At 45.4% G+C, this 21,755-nt stretch overlaps 1 protein-coding gene across 3 annotated transcripts in view; it reads left to right on the plus strand.

Moving 5' to 3' along the window:
• Window positions 1-13,328, plus strand: part of LOC103784743 (protein RoBo-1-like) — a 68,735-nt gene extending 55,407 nt beyond the window's left edge. Inside the window, exons 1-9 of one of the 3 annotated variants that reach the window (XM_008962627.5) lie at window positions 1,905-2,497; window positions 3,512-3,561; window positions 3,703-3,811; window positions 7,455-7,523; window positions 7,764-7,854; window positions 8,091-8,204; window positions 8,694-8,846; window positions 11,233-11,364; window positions 13,138-13,328. In XM_008962627.5, the coding sequence (XP_008960875.4) occupies window positions 7,782-7,854; window positions 8,091-8,204; window positions 8,694-8,846; window positions 11,233-11,364; window positions 13,138-13,328 (663 nt within the window). In that variant the 5' untranslated portion in view covers window positions 1,905-2,497; window positions 3,512-3,561; window positions 3,703-3,811; window positions 7,455-7,523; window positions 7,764-7,781. Of the gene's footprint in view, window positions 1-1,904; window positions 2,498-3,511; window positions 3,562-3,702; window positions 3,812-7,454; window positions 7,524-7,763; window positions 7,855-8,090; window positions 8,205-8,693; window positions 8,847-11,232; window positions 11,365-13,137 lie in introns of those variants that run through there. The other 2 variants (XM_034950681.3, XM_055116373.2) reach the window with 2 other exon arrangements.
• Window positions 13,329-21,755: the final 8,427 nt, after the last annotated feature.

The raw sequence follows: 21,755 nt of genomic DNA on the forward strand, positions 1-21,755 counted from the left end.
GCATTTGCTTTTTGGTTCTTTGTCATGAAATCTTTGCTTAAGCCAATGTCTAGAAGAATTTTTCTGATGTTATTTTCTAGAACTTTTATAGTTTCATGACTTAGATTTAAATCCTTGATTCATCTTGATTTTTGCATAAATTGAGAGATGAGGCTCCAGTTTCGTACTTCTATATGTGGGTTGTCAATTATTCCAGCACCATTTGTTGAATAGGGTGTCCTTTCTTCACTTTATGTTTTTGTTTGCTTTGTCATAGATCAGTTGGCTGAAAATATTTGGGTTTATTTCTGGACTCTCTATTCTGTTCCATTGGTCTATGTTCCTATTTTTATACTAGTACCATGCTGTTTTGGTCACCGTCATCTTATATTTTGAAATTAGGTAATATGATGCCTCCAGATTTTTTTTTTTTCATAATCTTGCTTTGGCTATGCAGGCTCTTTTTTGGTTTCATATAAAATTTTAGGATTTTTTTTCTAGTTCTGTGAAGAATGATGGTGGTATTTGGACACTAATGGAAATATAAAATAGTGCAGCTACTTTGTAAAACACTGGCAATTTTACAAAAAGTTAAACAGAGCTACCATCTTATTCAGAAGTTCCACTTCTAGGTATATACCCCAGATATCTGAAAACATGTAAACGCAAAAACTTGTGCACAAACGTTTATGAAAACAACATAACAACATTCATAATTTTTTTGTCGACATATTGAATTAGGGCCCACACTAATAACCTCACTGTAACTTAATTACCCTGTAAAGACCCTATCTCCAAATGAGGCAGGAGAATAGGGTCTGGGGGCAGGAGAATAAATAGGGTCTGGAGGCAGGGAACTTAAGGCCAATTCATGCCAAATCAAGGAAAATCTCCAAGGTCTAGGGGCAAGGAATCTGAGGCCAATTTGTGCTAACTTCCTAAAAGAGAAAAGACCAAGGTCTGGGGGCAGGGAATATGAGGCCGATTCGTGATAATTTCATAAAGCTGGATCAAAAGGAAAACACCTGGGTCTCGGGGCAGGGACCCTAAGGCCAATTAACTTAAACTTCCTACAGCTAAACCCAAAGGAAAAACCCCATCTTCCCACACCGATGACAAAGGCTCAAAGGCTACTCTCCTTACCACCTCCCCACTCCACCAAGGCTCACAGCGAAAGGGAGAGTGCCTTGAACTGCCTGAGGGCCAAGCAGGGACCATCCCTGCATCTGCACAGGTTGCCAGTTCACCTCAGCCTCAGCCACAGACCAAATCCTTCATCCAGATGAGGGGTAACCCATAGGAACCTCAAAAGAAGTACTTGAAGCCCAGAAAACCTTGTAACTGGGTCCTTGAGTGGCTTGCTGGAACCCGCTCCCACCCTGCGGAGTGCTTTCTCACTTTAATCCCTGCGTTTGCTACTTCATTCCTGTGTTTCATTCCTTTGTTACTTTGTGCATTTTGTCCAATTCTTTGTTCAAAACGCCAAGGACCTGGACAACTCACTCAAGACCCTCCTTCCAGTAACACAAGCACAGTCACATCTGGAGGTACTGGGGGTTAGGTCTTCAATATATACATTTTTAGGGGCAACGTTCAGTCATAACAACCAATAATGCTTAGTTTACATGCTTCTGTTAGTCTATCCACATGTGTAAAAGTTGGGTACATGAGCTGCCGAATATATTCTATTTCTACACAACAATCAGGAATGTTTAGAGGAGGTGAAAATTCAAAGACTGAGGACACCCAATTGGTGAAACTTCAGGTCAGAAAATGGAATTTTGAAAGTGCTTTTTTGTGCTGAGTTGGGAACCAGTGACTGAGGAGAAGTTGCAGAATGGTTGCCTATTGCTTTACATTTGGGAGGGTGATAATGAATAAAAAACAAGCCTGTAATCTCTTGTCCGCACACATTTCTAGGGACAGAAGATGCTCCAGAATTTGAGGAGATAAGGAGTGTGGCCGATTCTACATGACCTGTTCATCTTCTCAGTAGTTCTAGCTGAAATAAAAACTTTGTTGACTATGGCACATTGCCTCATTAGTCTTTGGGGTTTGACAGGTGATCTCTTTCTGTTTTTTGTTTTGTTCGTTTGTTTGTTTTTAAGAGATGGAGTTTCGCTCTTGTCCAGGCTGGAGTGCCGTGACGCGACCTGGGCTCACTGCAACCTCTGCCTCCCAGGTTCCAGCGATTCTCAGCCTCCTGAGTAGCTGGGATTACAGGCATCCACCACCATGCCCAGCTAATTTTTTGACAGCTGATTTCTATTAAAAGTCTAAAATCAATAAATGTTACCCCTAAAGTTGAAATCTGTCATCACATAGTACTCCATGTTGTTTTCCATGTTTGAAGAGTTACATAGAAAGCCTCAAATAATAGAAAATTGCCATCTTAGATCAAGAATAAGAATCATTCACCAACAAAAATTACCAAGCACCAACTAAGTATCAGCATCACATGTGTTAAAGATGCAAGAGTGAACAAGCAGATGGAAATCTTACCCCATGGAGCTCACAGGTAGGAAAAGCTACAAGATTTGCTTATATCAAAATTAATGGCATTTTAACCAGAAAAAAATCCCCCAAATTGAGTGTTAAATGATAGACCTTGAAACAATAACAATAAATATGACAAAAATGGGTATCTTTATATAGAAGTTATAGTATATTTACATACATGTTTTATATACATATGTAAGTTCATATACATAAGTTGTATATATGTATGACTGTCATAAAATGCTAAGAAGAAAACGTTAAGATGTTAATGTATGAATGGTCAAAGGGCTGGACAAATAGTTGTTACAGAAGACTCGCAGTTGGTAAGTAAAAGTGAAACCTCTCCAGAGTGAAACCGCTTCCTGCCTTGGCCTGCCTGTGACCTGCTGATACTTGGGTTTCAATTTATGAGGATGATTGGCAGTTGTTCAGACCTTCACATGAAGCCTCGTATGCTATGCCAGGGGTTATAACATGATAAAGGCTAGAATGGCAGGTTGGTGAGGACAGTGGGGGCAGGGCCAGGCATTCTGCAGGCCCCCAGGGCACTCCACCTGGGCCTGGCTCTTCTGCCTCTACACTCCCAGCTCCTGCATCCTGCTCTCAGTACCCTTCACCCACCCAGAATCGCGGGATTCTTGCTAAAATTGGACAAGGCAGAACCACATGGAAGCCCCCAAATCAGGGCCTAGTTGAGAAGAAAGCTGAGAGAGAGCCTGAAGTAGAATTTGGTCCAGAAGACAATCTTTGTCTGACTGGGAGAACAAGGAGTGTGCCACTCTCAGAATTGAGCCCAGGAGCTGAGCTGACGGGAGGGTGGCCATGGTGCCCCCCTGGGGAGTGCTTTCATCTGGAACATGGAGCAGAATGTTGTTTCCGGCTCCAAGAATGATCTCAGCTGCCCTGAGAGAGCGGGATACCCACAAGAAGATCTGTGGGATGGTTCTGAAGCCGGAAGGTGTGGGAGGTGATAAAGACAGTGAATACCCGTGTGCCCGATAAGTGTCTTGGACTCTCTTCTGTTTTTCTGCAGGAATTGTGTCCCCAGGTGGGCTGCTGGCAGCTTTGCCACAGTAACAACAGGTAAGCCCAGGTCTGTGCTCACTGGGCCACAGACAGTTTGCTGAGGACCTGTTTGGGGAAGTAGGAAGTTGGCACAGAGTTGGGCGGTCCCAAATTTAATATCTTTCACATTCTGTTCTCCATGTGACATGAGTGATACAGACCCTGGCTTTCTACCAGCAGTGGCAAAACAGTTCCTTCTGCCTGACGATCCCTCCTCGCTGAACCCAGCCTGCCCTTCAGGCTCCATCTGCACTGACAGCCAGCCCAGGTAGGCATCCAGCATCACTGCATTGCAGCAGGTAGTTGGATTTAACTAGCAAAATTTTAAGCAAGACTACACTGTACGTTTGGCTTCCTGGCCTCAAATTCCTCTGCCAGAAACTATCCTTATTTCTGGCCACCTCAGCTGGTCAGAGTTCATGGGTAAGTAGTATTAGGAAGAAGGGGAGAGGTTTAATGGGCCAAGAAAAGAAAAGAATCATAAAATGTATAGCCTTGGACCATGCTTTCTGCATGGGCGTGGGGACAGAGCACTGTTCTGGGAGGGAAAGGCTGATTTTGCTGTTTTCAGAAGTGGAGTAGAAACCATGTCTGCCGTGGGAATATGGCAGGCTGTGGACCCAAGAACCCTTTCTCATTAAAAAAATTCAATGATAATCCTGTGTGATTGTATTAAAATATGGTCATAAATTTCCCCTAACATGTGGAATAGTGCCAGATAGCAGGACCTGTCAGTGGGACTGATAAGGAAATAGTCTAGAGCAGCTGATGAAGGCAAAGAATACTTTCAGGTATCTGCAGATGCCACGTCATAAGAAAAACTCAATGATGACTACTGGTGGGTAGATTTGCTGTGGTTTGTGGGCTCCATTTTTCATGGAAGGAAAGGCTACATTTCAGATAGATGTTAGCAAAAATGAAGATGCTATCCTTCTTTCTATACAACCATACAAAGGACTCTATGGGGAGTCTCCGATCTGGGGGTCCAAGCCTCTGGGGGCTTCTGGATATCCTGTCACCCTGTGAGACGTCTCCTCAGTTGAGATGGTGGAGGAAAAACACAGGATGTGCACTCGTCTTATATTCTTGCTCCTAGATGTTCACTCCCACATTGGCATATGCAGAGCAGGTTGACTGGCCCCACTGACCTTGTGCCACCAACCACAACCTCTTGCCTGTTTTTGCTCACATGTTGCTAATACGGACAAGGGAAGTCCGCTGCTATGTGCCTGCACTGCGACAGGTGTGTCATACACATAGTGTCTCCATTTCCATCCTGCGACAGGTGTGTCATACACATAGTGTCTCCATTTCCATCCTGCGACAGGTGTGTCATACACATAGTGTCTCCATTTCCATCCTGCGACAGGTGTGTCATACACATAGTGTCTCCATTTCCATCCTGCGACAGGTGTGTCATACACATAGTGTCTCCATTTCCATCCTGCGACAGGTGTGTCATACACATAGTGTCTCCATTTCCATCCTGCGACAGGTGTGTCATACGCATAGTGCCTCCATTTCCATCCTGAGAAGTAGGCATTGCCATCTTCCCTGCACATTCCTGAAACCAAGGCTCAGACTAGTGGAACAGTGTGTCCAGGTTCACACAGTGCCCTGTGACAGAACTGGGGACAGGACGCACTCCAACGCCTCTTCTCACTGCTCTCAGCCAGCACCTCTCTATGCAAAACGATCTTTTTCCTCTTTTTAAAGAAAGCAAGAGACAACATTTTTGTCTGTTATCTTGAGGTTATGATGGAGGCTGAACAGGAGAAAGCTGGAATGAGGTTGCAGGTTGTTCTTCGTTGGGTATCATATGTATTGTCTCTGCCTGGTTTGGCTTAAGGTTATAGAAAATGAAACCTGAATTTCAGAGTATAAAATCTTTGCCATTTCCTGAAAACCTGCCTTCAAGAAGGAAAAGCGTGGGGCCCTGACCCCTCCTCAGTTGTCACACCATGATATTGCAAGATTTTTGCAGGCTTTTCCTCCAGCCCCTGGCAAGATGAGTTTCAAGGCAGGTGGGGTGGGACAGGCTGGTGGTAGGGGAGATGGCTCATGAAATTCCACAAGGTGGGGAGTCTGGGATCCCTTCCTAGGTTGGGGAAGTCCGTACATCTTCTTTGAAAGGATAATCGATGAGAGAATGTTTAGAACGAATGCCCGAATCTGTCTAGCAAGTCCTGGCTCTGTCACTTTGTGGGGCCTGAGCAGAGTTCTGTCTGGAATGCAAGCTGGCATTTCCCACCTGTTTTGAAGGGCATCTTCTACCCTAACCATGTCTGAGGGGTTAGTGGGTCCTCTGGCCTTCTCTGAGTGCATGTTTCTGTCTCCTCTGCAATTCTTTATCGACTTTGTTCAATAAGCAAGAACCTGCTATGTTTGCTGTCCCACTTCTCGGCATCGTGCTGTGCCTTTGTGGAGATTCCAGCGAGGCCTTGCTGACCTCTACACCTGTCCTGGGCCTGTCCCTCTCCTGCTCCTCCATGCCTTGGCCTCTGAGGCACCTGGACAGCCCTGTTGCTCCTCTCCTGCAGGCCTGACACCTTCTTCGTCAACACTCAGCCAAAGGAGACCCCAGGAGGCTCCTTCCTGCCCTCTGTAGAGAATAACCACAACATCCTGAACTTTCAGACTGTGCAATCAGGATTTCAGTGCCTGGCAGGAGGGTTTATTGCCTTTTATGGCTAGATATATCAACTTGTCCATAGATACCAATGAAGAATGACATATGTTGTAATAAGAAATTCTCAAAGTTTGCTTATAAAGGTGTTTTTCTTATCTCCCTTGTCTCCCATTTCAAACAAGTAGCCTGGGATAGAACTTATGCCCTAACAATAGATCAGCAAGAAAATAAAGACAGAGGGAGAAGGAAAATGGGGTAGAGGGAGATTCCCAGTTCCTCATCTGGAGAAATATAAGCAGGTCATAAGAGTTGATTTTGGGAGGAGAAAGGAAGGGATGGATCTCATGAGAAGGAGATCTGGGAATTAGCATTGAGGAACAGCTGGACAATGATATCGGCTACGGGCCAGAGACATACCATCTCTTTCATCTCCGCAGAACCCCGGGAGGGAGACTTGGTTTAGAGTACAAAACAGAGGCCCAGAGGTGTTGTGAAGTACTCCCCTCCACCCCCTGCCGTGAGGACCACTTTCTCCTAGGTCACGTTCTTTCACAAGTGGGCTTCCCACTGACATCTCCACTGCCCCTTGAATGGTGACAAGCCAGCTTCAAAAAGATGAACGTAGCGACATGCAAGAACAGCAGGAAGCAATTAGAGAAATCATGGTTTAGCATAAAATACAACTCTGAACTTCCTGGTGGCCAAAAACTCTTTTATCTAAGAATTCATACTTCATATTATTCGAAAAAGGAAGCAAGCTGTTTCTTTGAAACAGAGGCAGTTTCCCCCCTCTGCCACTTAATTCTAGGAGAGATTTATTACTTGCAGTCTTCTACAGCAATGTCTAGTTCAGTCAGCGATATCGCCGCTACAACTGCCTTGCATTTTGTGTCTGTTTCTGGAGCTGGATGCTTGATAAATGCCTATGCCAGACCCAGCATTAGAATTGTTGTTGAAGGACATGTGACTGGGTGATTCTGAATTACAAGCTGTTCTTAATTCTTTTTCTTTTCAAACTGATTTGCTAAACTCACAAGAATCTTTTTCCCCAGAGAGTTTTCTACTGGGAGATCAGAGGGTCAGGAACAGTTGTTCTCCCAGTATCTTCCTAGACCAGTGCAATTTGCTGCACTTAGGTTTGTGTCAAGATGATATTGATCTGCAGTGCTTAATTATTAGGCCACCTGAATTAGAGTGCTATAAAAGTAAGTGAAAGAAAGGGGTAGGGAGAGAGCCCATCTTCAGGATTTTTCTCCTTTTCTAAGTCTCCTTTCCTCTCTAGGTGAGAACAGTTGCCTTCCTCTCCATCTCAGAGGCAGTCCCTTCACAAGAAGATCTGAAATACTTGAAGGTGAGCATTTCCAGTGTGGGTGGTAATACCCATGTCAGGGTGGCTGGTTCTTTGTGGGAAGGTGACTTCAAAACTGAGAAATTTGTGTCCTTAGCTAATGGGGTGCTTGCTTTGAGATGCAACAGCCCAGATCTTTCCAGCACGTGCTATAGTAGGAGCCTGGGCCCATATCCCTGATTCCTTCATTCTCGCTTGGGCCCATATCCCTGACTCCTTCATTCTCGCTTGGGTCTTCTGCAGTGAATCAAAGGAGCCATTATGTCCCTGTCCTCCAGCCTGAAGAGTCTCCTCACCATCTGTGTCCTCGCTGCTTTTGTTTCCAGCACTGTGGGTAAGAATGAACAGATGCCCCTTTCTCCCAAAGATCTGAAGGGTGAAGATAGCAATAAAGTCCCTTAGAGAGCAACTGTGGGCCGTGTGGGCCTCCAGGGACCCATCCAGCCCCACAGGGACCAGGTTTCATGGGACTTTGATTCCCAGGGATCTCTGGCTATTGGAAACATCAACTATGACTTGACAGTTTTCATTCTTGAATTATTTTTTTGAACAATATTTATTTCCTTTTAGTAGAGAATTACAAATGTGCACAATGTGAACTTGAAGAGTGTAACAATGGCAATAAGAAAACTTGTGATTCCTCTCACGGCTGCTTCAGTGAAAAGAGAGAACTTAATGCGACAGGTAGGCCCCAGCCACCCTGCCCGAGCTGCTGGATGCTCAGGGCAGACAAAGGAGGTGCTTAGTGTGAGGGGTTACTTTGTTCAGAAACTTGATGTATCTCCTCATTCCTTTATGCATCGTCTTTTATCCTTTCTTCCTAAAATAATGTCCTGCCAGGAAGGGGCTAGGAGAGTATGGGGGCAGGAGGTGGCAGGGATGGGGCACTGTGTGAACACAGGGTGTCCAGGGAAAGGTCTAGGTGGTCCTGGCTCCTACACCAATCTCGTGGGGACCGTTGAGTCCTGACACTCCCTTTTTAGCAAATTCTAACCTATTGTCCCTCCGTTGGTTTATTCTATGAAATGGACCAATACAAAAGCAGTCTTTCAGAGAAGAGGAAAGACTAAAGACGCATGGAGTGGGGACCAGCAGTCCTTTAATACTGGCTGCCCATGGGGCATCACTGCCTCTGGCGCAGAGAGAAAATTCTTGGGGTTTGGTTCTGTGCAGGGCAGCGGCCCCTGAGTATCCTTCTGAGGAAAGGCTGTTCTTCAAGCAAGTGTGATCCAAAGGCCTTCTCAGTCACACTGGGAGATAAGCACACATTTGGGTATGGCTATCAATGCTGCCAAGCTGAAGGGTGTAACAAAGCGGACTTCCAAGGTGAGGACCAGCTCAGCTCTGTGCTCTCCCTCTCTTCCTGCTCCTACTCCCAGTCCATTGATTTTAGCCTCTGCCTTCTAAGAACCAGTCCACAATCCATCTTTCTGCTTCTGAGATACCCATTGACGTTGCTTGCCAATTGCTTGTCCTTCTTCCTGTGGAGCATCACGGATAGACACCAGTCCCTCTCTGCACGGGAGACTGAGTGACAGTGGGGGACACTGAGTGACAGTGGGGGAGACTGAGTGATCCTTCTTCCTTAGACACCAGTCCCTCTCTTGAGTGACAGTGGGGGAGACTGGGTGACAGTGGGAGAGACTGAGTGATCCTTCTTCCTTAGACACCAGTCCATCTCCTGGGTGACAGTGGGGGAGACTGGGTTGACAGTGGGGGAGACTGGGTGACAGTGGGGGAGACTGAATGATCCTTCTTCCTTAGACACCAGTCCTTCTATTGGGTGACAGTGTAGGAGACTGGGTGACAGTGGGGCAGACAGACTGGGTGACAGTGGGGGTGACTGAATGATCCTTCTTCCTTAGACACCAGTCCTTCTATTGGGTGACAGTGTGGGAGACTGGGTGACAGTGGGGGAGACTGGGTGACAGTGGGGGAGACTGATCCTTCTTCCTTAGACACCAGTCCTTCTTCCTTAGACACCAGTCCTTCTATTGGGTGACAGTGGGGGAGACTGGGTGACAGTGGGGGAGACTGAATGATCCTTCTTTCTTAGACACCAGTCCTTCTATTGGGTGACAGTGGGGGAGACTGGGTGACAGTGGGGGGAGACTGGGTGACAGTGGGGGAGACTGGGTGACAGTGGGGGAGACTGAATTATCCTTCTTCCTTAGACACCAGTCCTTCTATTGGGTGACAGTGGGGGAGACTGGGTGACAGTGGGGGAGACTGAGTGATCCTTCTTCCTTAGACACCAGTCCTCCTGAGTGACAGTGGGGGAGACTGGGTGACAGTGGGGGAGACTAGGTGACAGTGGGGGAGACTGAATGGTCCTTCTTCCTCAGACACCAGTCCTTCTATTGGGTGACAGTGGGGGAGACTGGGTGACAGTGGGGGAGACTGAATGGTCCTTCTTCCTCCGACACCAGTCCTTCTTCCTCAGACACCAGTCCTTCTTCCTCAGACACCAGTCCTTCTATTGGGTGACAGTGTGGGAGACTGGGTGACAGTGGGGGAGACTGAGTGATCCTTCTTCCTTAGACACCATTCCTTAGACACCAGTCCATCTCCTGAGTGACAGTGGGAGAGACTGAATGGTCCTTCTTCCTCAGACACCAGTCCTTCTATTGGGTGACTGTGGGAGACTGGGTGACAGTGGGGGAGACTGAGTGATCCTTCTTCCTTAGATACCAGTCCTTCTCCTGACAGTGGGGGAGACTGGGTGACAGTGGGGGAGACTGGGTGACAGTGGGGGAGACTGAATGGCCCTTCTTCCTCAGACACCAGTCCTTCTATTGGGTGACAGTGTGGGAGACTGGGTGACAGTGGTAGAGACTGAATGGTCCTTCTTCCTCAGACACCAGTCCTTCTATTGGGTGACAGTGTGGGAGACTGGGTGACAGTGGGAGAGACTGAATGGTCCTTCTTCCTCAGACACCAGTCCTTCTATTGGGTGACAGTGTGGGAGACTGGGTGACAGTGGGGGAGACTGAGTGATCCTTCTTCCTTAGATACCAGTCCTTCTCCTGAGTGACAGTGGGGGAGACTGGGTGACAGTGGGGGAGACTGGGTGACAGTGGGAGAGACTGAATGGTCCTTCTTCCTCAGACACCAGTCCTTCTATTGGGTGACAGTGTGGGAGACTGGGTGACAGTGTGGGAGACTGGGTGACAGTGGGGGAGACTGAGTGATCCTTCTTCCTTAGACACCAGTCCATCTCCTGAGTGACAGTGGGTGGCAGAGATTGGTTCGGGGATTTTCTTTAAATGTGAGTCGGTCGATTTAAATAATTTTCTCTTCGATTCCCGCTGAAAGACTTGTCCTTCCTCATCTATTTAATTCCTCAGTCCTTCAATAGTGTCTTTTTAGACCACTGATTATCTTTTCTACCATTATTTAAATACTTGTCTCCAGCCAGGGCAGAGAGGGGGTGATTCATGAAAAGGGAAAATAACACTGAATTCCTAATAAATGTTTTTTATTACTTTACATGGAAACATCTAATACCTACTACAATCCTCCTCCCCACCTCCCCCCTCCCCCTTCCCCCTCCCCCCTCCCCCCACCCCCCACGCCATCCTAGTTGTAATTGTGTGTGTGTGTGTGTGTGTTTGGAGAAATCCTAGAATAACCATGATCTTGGGGATTAATAATGAACTCTTTTATTTTATCTGCCTATTCCTTAAGATACATTTTTTCTCTCTTCATTCAGTGGCTCGGAAGTCCTCAGAGCCCAGTGGCATTACCTGTCCTGCCTGCTACAATGACCAGGGTTTTACCTGCCAACCAACTGACCTCGCCTGTAAAGGGGAAGAGAAAAAGTGTCTTGAGTTTGTAGGCACAGGTATCGCTATTTACCCGAGCATTTTGGTGTTCATTTTCCTAAAAGGTGTAGTGTATTAGCCAATTATTGCTGGATAACTAGTTACCCCAAAATTTAGAGCTGAAAACAACAAAGGGTTATTTTACAGTTTTTGTGTGTCAGGAATCTGGATGTGGCATAGCTGGATGGTTCTGGCTCAGGGTCTTTCATGAGGTGGAAGTTAAGATGTCAGCAGGGGCTGTGGTCATTCGGATGAAGGGTCTGCTTTCAAGCTGGTTCACATGGTTGTTGGCAGGCCTCTGTTCTCCTATGAGCCTGATGGGTGCCTGAGGGTCATTTGGACATATCAGCTGGCTTCTCCCAGAACAAGCGATGGGAGAGGGAGAGGGAGAGGGAGAGGGAGACTATACTTTTTAATAATCTAATCTCAGAAGTGACACATCATCACTTCCACTCTTGGTCACACACAGATCAAGCCTGACACAGCATGGGAGAGGTTTATGCCAGTGCATAAATACCAGAAGATGGGAACCACTGGGGATTATTTGAGAGGCTGACTGGTACACACAGCAAGGTGTGCTACAGGGCCAGGTGCTTGGTTATCCCTCTAAAGTTTGGAGGGAGACATCTGGAAGGAGAAAAAAGGAAAAGGGAAGAGAGGAGAAGAGAGAATGTAATTGCTTCCCATAGCTAGGACTGATGCTTGAGGGGGACATGTATCACTATGATGTCCTGAAATGAGCTCTCAGCTCATTTGCAATGAAGGGGGTGATGGCACCTCAGTTCTGGTTGTTATCGTCACTACCATTATTGCCATTACCAAACCCCATGATTAAGCATTTAATTTTTACATGGTGTCATTCTGAAATCTATGGAAAGATTTGTAATTTTCCTGAGTAGGGAAGAAGTATATTTGTGGTGAAGGGCATATATACCATTCAACCATAATATTTTTCTTTCTAGATTGTACAGCTGGATGGGGGTACTGTCAGTTCTCTTCTGATCAATTTGTAAGAGGTTTCCTGGAATTAGTGGTGTTTTAGGAGCTGATTAAATGATGGGAGAGAGAGTTTAGTGGGAAAAGAGACAAGCTATGCTTTCTTTGGAGGGGAAGAGAGGAAGATCTCAAAGGAGGGCCTGGTACTAGCAGGTGAAGGGCCCTTTGTCTGGATGTGTTGAGATGAGTGAGAAAAATATGATGTCATGTAGGATACAGAAAAGGGCTGGAGCTGTTGATAGTGTGGGGCAGTCTCTTTACTCCATCTTATCATGGGGATAGCACAGGCATGCAATGAGATTTCACAGTACTAATCTCCCAAGAAACTCAGAGCCCTGGGGAGAAGAGATATGATCTTGAGAGGGATCTGCAATATTTCACTGTGGTTTCCCCAAAGGAAGCAAAGGTAAGGAGGAGGACACGTACCACTGAAGTATTTTAGCCAAATGCGTGAGGTCTGACTTCTTTCTAGCTTTTTTCCCTACATCAACGGTCCCTTCCTTAGTCAGGACACAAAGGCCCCAGTCTCAGTCATGCATCTGAGAGAGCAAGGTCCCTTTGGGGTCTCTCCTCAACTGGAGAGATGTTGGGACCAGAAGGCAATAAGTCTTGGTCCCTGGATGGAGCTGGAGCCACTGTTGATGCCCCTCATGCAGAAGGCAGAAGGCAGGGATTCTGGGGCACTCTGCACACCCTTTTCTTCCACAGAGGATGCAGATAGGTTGACCTGAGGATGTGGGTGAGGAGGGGAGACAAGATGAGAGACAAGACTAACCCCTGGATCTTTCTCTTTGCAGTTAATGGTGCCCAACCAGTATTTGGTATGGGTTGTGCAACTGAAACTGCTTGCAACTTGAAGGATATGAAAGTGACAAATGACGTAAGAATCCATACCTACTGTGTGGGCAGCAGTAGTGGAAGCCCCCAGCTGATATCCATCATCTCATCAATTCTGACTGCTCTCTTTCTGCTGAAAGTCTTGCTTTGATCTCTGAGGCACTTCCAAGCCCATCTACAAATATTTCCAAGCACTTCTATAAACCTGAAAAAGTTGGAGGCCTTGAATGTCTCCCTCCCCCAACACTGCCTACCCACAACATCAGAGAATTAAAAAGCTGATATGTCCAGAAGTATGTGTGTGATTACTTGTTTGTACTTGAGGTTAAAAAAATCCTATTCACTCTTCTAATGGCTTCTTTCTTCAACCCAAGTAGCACATTTCAGAGGAAGTCTAAATGGCATCTATAAGAATCCCTGTGCTGCCATCTTTGTATGAATCGAACTATATCCTCAGCCACACATCCTGGAATGCACCTGTTTCCTGATATTCTCAATTCCCACCCTTGATCCTTAACTGCCTATTGCCAGGGAAAATTATTTCAAATGAACAAATCACATCTGTGGGAGAGTCCTTTCCCACAGATTGTAAAGTCACAGGTACAAGGGACTCTCCCCGACCTCAGGATCCTGTGTGTGAAATTCTTGCCATATACTCTGGATACCTCTGCTTTCAAGGATGGGTGGGTATCAGGATAAAGGATGCAGGCAGAGGTGGTCTGTGAAGGTAGGTTTAAATGCTAAGTTTAAAAGACAGAGGTGCATGCATGGAGAGCCAAGAGGGCTATGTCCTTACATGGCAGGGTTTGGAACCATGGCAGCCACAGCAACATTTCGTAAATGCCTTTGAACACGCAGGGGGTCCACGTGAGGAAAAGCTTTTATAGGATTCAAACTTGCATGATGTTCTTGTGGTGCTGATCCCACAACTAAGTAACCCTGTGGTAGGCTCAGATTGACCCCTGGATTCTCCAAATTCCTGGCACACGACTAGACCACATCTCGCAGCAATTTCTGAGCTATATGTGGGCCAAAGTGAGTGCCTTTCTCCAGTATCCTGGCCCATGGAACCCTTTCAGACATGACCCTTTATGCTCTTTCTGCATCTGTTGGCTGCGTGGGATGCACTTTGTGTCTGAGGAGGGCTAAGACTCAGTATAGATCAGACTGGTCCTTAAGTTGCTACTTGGAGGAGATCCACCTAAAGTAGTGTCCCAACCATGAATGCCCAATGTGGACCATTATGTGGGCAATAAAGAAACGCTTCTATGTTAACTCTCTGAAATATGAGGGGTTAGGGTACACCTGTTGGCCTGTCCCGACTAATCCATCTTAATTGCAATGAGAGGAGTGCAGACTACAAGGCAGATACCAGCCAAAAGGGTTTTCTTGCCAGTTGCCATCTAAGAACCGCAGTCTCAAGTAACACCCTGAAACTCATGAGTTATTCCTTCCCTGTGCCTGAACATGAAGATTTCTGCTTGCTTAAACTGGTCAGGGAGTTCAGGACAAACCCAGGTCACTTGCTCTGAGCCAGACCAAAGGGGAACACTTATTTTAGCCTCCGTCGTCAAGGCTGCATGACCACCCCTGCTGGGAAGTGCTCTGACTGCTTTTGCTGATTTTTCCAGAACAGAAATTGCAGATTCATGAAGACGTCTAAATTCCAACCCTCTTACCTCATTTGGGGGAGTGATGCTATCCTTTCATGGAAATATTAGAAAGCAAGGAACGTGCATTTTAGACATGGAGCTTTCAAGTATTTGCATATTGTTTTCAGCTGTTGCATGTCCAGAGTTGATCCAGGAGGTGATATATGGGTCTTTGCAGTACTCTGCCTATCAATGAGTAGGAATTCATTTCTTCTGTTTCTCACGAGAAGAAAGGTGAATTTCAATAATGACAAAAATTTCCTAACATTTGTTGAGGGATTACTACATACCTGCCACTGGTCTAAGTGCTTTACATGTATTAACTCAGTTGATCCTCACAAAAGCCCCATAACGTAAGTACTGTACTATTTTATTCCCATTTTATAGATGAGGAAACTGAGGCACAAAGAGGTTACTAACTTGTCCAACTAGTAAACAGTGGAGTTGAGATTTGAATCCAATCTCTCTGCAGGTGAAATAATCAAGCTGCCCAGTTTATTACTTGTAGAAATTTAGACTTTGGTAACAATTCTTTGTTCATTTTATTAATAACCTGTATCAGTTTTCAATTGCTGCCATAACAAATTACCACAAAAGTAGTGGCTTAGAAAACAATTTCATTCCTTGTTCTGGAGGCAAGAGTCTGAAAAGAATTGCACTGAGCTGACGTGAACAGGGCTGTTTTCTCTGGAGACTCTGAGGGGAAAATCCATTTCCTTGTCTTTTTCAGCTTCTAGTGGCCACCTGTACTGCTTGGCTTGTACCTCCCTCCTCCGTCTTCAAAGTACATCACTCCACTCTCTGCTTCCATTATCACATGATCCTCCTTCTTCTCTCTTACGAGAACTCTTGTGATTACACTAGGCCCACCCAGATCGTCTGGGATAATTTTCTCATCTCAAGGTCCTTAATCCACCTGCAATGTCTCTTTTACCATGTAAAATGACATTCAGGCCAGGAGCAGTGGCTCGTGCTTGTCATCCCAGCACTTTGGGAGGTCGAGTTGGGCAGATTACTTTAGCCCAGGAGTTTCAGACCAGCCTGGGCAACATGGTGAAACTCCATCTCAACAAAACAAAACAAAACAAAACACCCCACAAAAATTAGCCAGGTGTGGTGGCATACACCTGTTGTCCCAGCTACCTGGGAGGCTGAGGTGGGAAGATACTTGAGCCCAGGAGGCAGAGGTTGCACCAGAGCTGAGATCGCAGCCTTGCTCCAACCTGGCTGACAGAGGGAGATGCTGCCTTAAAAATAAATAAATAAGTAGGATAAATAAATAAATAAACAAAATGACGTTCAAAGATCCTGGGTGTACGGATGTGGACTTATTTGGAAGACAATATTTAGCCACCACATAACCCATCTGTTTGCGAACAAATAGCATTTTGTTTTTGTTTTTTTAAATTCTTGTAATGAAAGTGTAAACCAAAAATAAAATTCTAACTTCCTCAACCGACTAAATACACCCCTCCTCTTGGCCAATGGGATTCCAAAGAAATCTGAAAAACCACTTCAGGCCAGGATGAGAAGGGAGTGTGAGACATGCCTCATTATACTCTCCCGTCTTTGGAATTCAGGCCCAACTAAGCAGCATTAACATTAAAACAGAGATCGGCCGGGCGCAGTGGCTCATGCCTGTAATCTCAGCACTTTGGGAGGCTGAGGCAGGCGGATCACAAGGTTAGGAGATTGAGACCATCCTGGCCAACATGGAGAAACCCCATCTCTACTAAAAACACAAAAATTAGCTGGGTGTGGTGGTGCACGCCTGCAATCCCAGTTACTCAGGAGGCTGAGGCAGGAGAATCGCTTGAACCCAGGAGGCGGAGGTTGCAGTGAACTGAGATTGGGTCACTGCACTCCAGCCTGGTGACAAAGCAAGACTCCGTCTCAAAACAAACAAACAAACAACAACAACAACTAAACATTAAAACAGAGATCTTAATATTGACAAAACAGACTCTCTGTAGTGATAAGATACCAAATTTCCACATTTGGTATCTTTCCCAGTAAAGATACCATACATTACCAGTATAGTATCACATGACAGATAGCAGGCCCTGAAGGAAATCGAAGCATTTTACCCCAAAATAAATTTGACGTATTTTGAAATGGCCCTGCAAGTTGTCTCTTGTGGGGCAAATGTACATTCCTCAGAGAATCCCTTTCCCTTTCCAGGTCTTTTGCTGATCCTGAGCATCTAGCAGGTTTTAATGGCCTGAATAGGAAACATTTGCCACCTCTTGCCTCCAAGGGCAGCCACCTTTGAGGCTTTCTGTACATAATGAGAACCTTGGTCTCCACAACCCCTTATGTTAACCTAGACACGCCTTTCTAGTGATTCCAGGTCTTTAGATAATAACATAACTCTTTCAACCAACTGCCAATCAGAAAATCTTTGAAGCCACCTGTGACCTGTGAGCCCCGTTTTGAGTTGTCCCACCATTTAGGACCGAACCAATGTATATGTCACATGTATTGATTGATGTCTTAGGTCTCCTTAAAATATGTAAAATGAAGCTGTAACCCACGCATCTTGGGCACGTGTTCTCAGGACCTCCTGAAGTTGCATCATGAGTCATGGCCCTCACATTTGACTCAGAATAAAATCTCTTCAAATATTTTTTTTTTGTCAACAAAAGGTATCTATAAATGAGGACTATTGGAACTGTTACACTAAGGAAAATATTACAAAGCTGTGTTATACAATGGGTGAAGGGGAGGGTCACTGTACCAGGAAACTAATTTATGGCTGTGGCTGTCTTTGAGAGGGAATTAGCACACACAAAGCAAGTTTAGATCATCAACAGAACAAACTTTTGAGAGAGATTATAGGAATCTTTTTATATGGAACTCTGAACATTATGGATGATGTCCTACTAGATTTTTTTTTTTTAAAGACAGGGTCTCATTCTGTTGCTTAGGCTGGGGTGCAGTGGTACAATCATAGCTTACTGTAAACTCAAATTCCTGGGCTCAAACGATCCTCCTGTTTCAGTCTCCCAAGTAGCTAGGATTTCAGGCACACGCCATGATGCCTGACTAATTTTTTATTTTTATGTTTTTGGTAGAGACAGGGTGTCTATGTTGCCCAGGCTGGTCTCAAACTCCTGGCCTCAAGTGATCCTCCTGCCTCGGCTTCCCAAAGCATTGGGATAACAGGTGTGAGCCACACTGCGCTTGGCCCTACAAGAAATTTGACAAAAATGCAGAACCAATCTTCTGTTGCCTCCTGCAGAAAAGAGTACGAAATATAATGTAGACCATTGCTCCAGGTAACTGAACATAATGCAGCGTGCTTGAGGGGCTTAAAGATGAAGGGAGGAACGATTTTCCCTGTCGTAATCTCAGGTAGAGGCTGTTCTTTGCTTTCCACAGACAGAGGCTGATGACCGCAGCTAATTTCTGGGTCCTCATTGCTCTGGCTCTTGGATCCTGAGACAGAGCAGGGACCCCTCTTAGGGGTCACTGGGTCCCCCAGGCATGGACATAAAAGAAATTCTTGAGTACCTTCAAGGAAAATTCCAGGCACCTAGCTAGCTTAGGAAAGTAAATGAACAATTTGATAAGCAAGAAGGTAATAGTAGTTTAAAACAATAGCCAAAGAAACTAGAGCCAGAAGATGTTTGGCTCCCCATAGAAATTAAAGATAATATCTTAACATATGTTCCTGAGCTAGTTTTCAGAAACCTGGAGCCCCACAAAATGGAACTGCAGACACACAGACCTCAGATAAGGGAGAACTGAGGACTGAACTGTGATTGCCATTAGAAATTTCTTTCTGAGGGGCCTGGAGAAGGTCATACCCATGAGCCAGCACTAATATTCTTTTTTGTTTGATTTTTAAACAAAACTCTTTAACCATTGCAAATCAGAAAATCTTAGAATCTACCCCGACCTGTAAGCCCCACTTCAAGATATCCCACCCGTTTAGGTCAAAACCAATGTGTAACCTCCAGGATTGATTTACAACTTTGCCTGTAGCTTTCCTGAAATTTACCCCTGCTTTTTTTTTTTTTTTTTTTTTTTTTTTTTTTTTTTTAATGGTGTTTCGCTCTTGTTGCCCAGGGTGGAGTGCAATGATATGACCCCGGCTCACCGCAACGTCCGCCTCAATGGTGCGAGCTCTGCTCACTGCAACCTCCACCTCCCAGGTTCAAGTGATTTCCTGCCTCAGCCTCCTCCTGAGTAGCTGGGATTGCAGGCGCCGCCACCACAGCTGGCTCTGCCACCACACCCAGCTGATTTTGTATTTTTAGTAAGGATGGGGTATCTCCATGGTGGTCAGGCTGGTCTTGAACTCCCGGCCTCAGCTGATCTGCCCACCTTGGCCTCCCAAAGTGCTGGGATTACAGGCGTGAGCCACCGCGCTGGCCTACCCCGCTTTTAAAAACCATTACCTGCAAGCCACCTCGGAGGTCAGGATTTAAGCATTAGCTTCCTGGTCCTCCTTGCTTGGTGCTCTGCAAATAACTGCCTTCCTTTTTACTGCTGCAAACCTCAGTGTATATATCTGGTCTTACCAGCTGGGTGGGCAGACCCCAGTTCGGGTCAATGACGATCCTTCTCAGAGGTCAGGTCTCTAAGACAAAAGCATGGTGCTCTCCCAACCCCAGGCCTGCCCCCTTTCAAATCTGTGTAGATGACCCATCCAACACTCAGCCCCAAAGGTCCTTTGGTATCTGTGCCTCTTGCCTCCACTCCAGCAAATCCACGTCCAACTTTGACATGGGAACTGTGAAAGGAAAATAAATCTCAGGACTCCGGGCTCACTAAGCAAAAGCGAAAAGTCAAGCTGGGAACTGCGTCAGGGAAATTTGTTTCCCATTTTATTCCTAAATAAGATAACCTCAAAGATTAAAAAAAAAAAAAGAAAAGCTACATACCTCCTTCACAATTTGTACATTAGGAAATTCCTTTACCCTAAAATAGTTCTGCTGAATTTTAGCCTGAAAATGTAAATTGATAGTGTATCTTCACAGGTATGGGACAAAGGGCAGAATTCAAAGTCATTCCTCTGCCCACCTGAGACAAATGCATATCAGATTTCTTCCTCTGTTGGGAAAAGCTGAGTGTTGGGAGAAGCTGAGGTGGGGCTTGCATATCCGACATAACGTAAAAGAGCTCTGGAACATGTCCAGGGTTCAGGGTCTAAAACCCCTCGTGGCCTTTGGAACACCAAGCTCTGTGCTAACGGGTGGAAGGCTACCCTGATGCACCATAATCTAAGCCCAGGGCATAAAATCCCTCATGGCTTGGACAGAATCCAGGGCTCGCAGCTCTGGAATGTGTCTAGACTTGCTGGCTCCTTGCTCCTTGCTCTCCCAGGATCAACTGTACCTTGAGTTAAAAGAACCTGCTCTCCATTTTCTCAAGTAGCAGAGCAGATGCTAAACCATCACAGCTGTAAATCATGTGCTTAATGCAACACGCCCTTTCAGCCTCCACATTCTTACCACCTGTTTCTTTGCTGGATTACCAATAAATAGCACTGGGCTCCCAGAGCTCCGGGCCTTCACAGCCTCCACAGTTGTGATGGTCCCCTGGTCCCACTTTACTTCTCGAACTGTCTTTTTCTCAATCCTTTGACTCTGCCAGACTTTCTCACTCCCGTGACCTGGTGTTGGGTCTGATCACCCCAACATTCTGCCTTATGTTTATATTATATAAAAATGCAGATTAATTGAGCCAGATGAATGCATAAGTGACTATTCCTCTACCTACTTCTCACAAGTGAAGGGCTTATCAAAGACTCGAAAGCATGCCACTGCTTGCCTCCTATTTACCCACGCTTTAAAACATTTTTTCCTCTTTCCCCAGTATCTGTCTTTCCCCCTTTAAATTTTGAAGCCCTCACAATCATCTTTGGAGATAAGTACAGACCTGTCTCCTGGATGCATCCTTAACCTTGGCAAAATAAATTTCAGTGCTGACTTTTATTTTGTATTGCCAAATGCAGACTACATGGACAGAGAAAGAAAAATATAACCAACTCTACAAGAAATGACACAAAATAAAAAAGGGAAGAAAAGACACACACATGCCCCATACAGATATGAACAGATAGCGCGAAACAGAGGTAAACAAGACACACAAATACAGACAGGAAGAGGCAGATAAACAAACAAACAAAAAAAAACAGAGGGATAACATTTTATTAATGAATGTCTCCATCTTGTGGTTATTCATAATGTAGCTACTAATTAAGTCAAATTTCTTTTTCCATTGTTTATTCATCCATCTACCTTTTCATGCATTCATCCATCAGTGCAACCGATATTCTTGAGCTCATGCTATATGGCAGGTCCTATTCTAGTGTTAGGGATAAGATAGTGAACAAAGCAGATGAACATCCCTGTCTTTGTACAGCTTTCATTCCAGTTGGGCAGATGGGTGGTAAATTAGGTAAGTATAACGTGTAGTAAATTAGATAAGTATAATGTTAGGTTGCATAATGCTAAGAAGAAAACATAAAGTAGGGAAGGAAATATGAAAGGCTGTTGGAAGATGGAGTTAGTATTTTCAGTAGAGTGATCATGGAAGGTCTCACTGAAAGAGTGACTTTTTAGTGAATGCCTGAAGAAAGGGTAGGAGAGAGAAAAGGAGGAAACCTCATGGATATGTAGGGGAAGAGCGATTCAGGAAGAGGAAAAACCCAGTGCAAAGGCTTTGAGTGGGAGTGTGGCTGCTCAAGGAATGGCAAAAAGATCAACTGGGGCTGGAGTGTAGTGAGCAAGGAGGACAGCTGGGAGGTGAGTAAGGAAAAGAGCAAAGAGAGAAAGCAAGAAGGAAAGCATGGAGGACAGCAAGAAGAAGAGGACGAAGGTGAGCAAGGAGGAGAGAAAGAAAAGTGAGCAAAAGAGTAAGGAGATAAGCAAGGAGGTGAGTAAGGAGGAGAACAAGGAGGTGAAGATGGGAGATGA

This window comes from Pan paniscus, chromosome 1, assembly GCF_029289425.2.
Source record: "Pan paniscus chromosome 1, NHGRI_mPanPan1-v2.0_pri, whole genome shotgun sequence".
Lineage (NCBI taxonomy): Eukaryota > Metazoa > Chordata > Mammalia > Primates > Hominidae > Pan > Pan paniscus.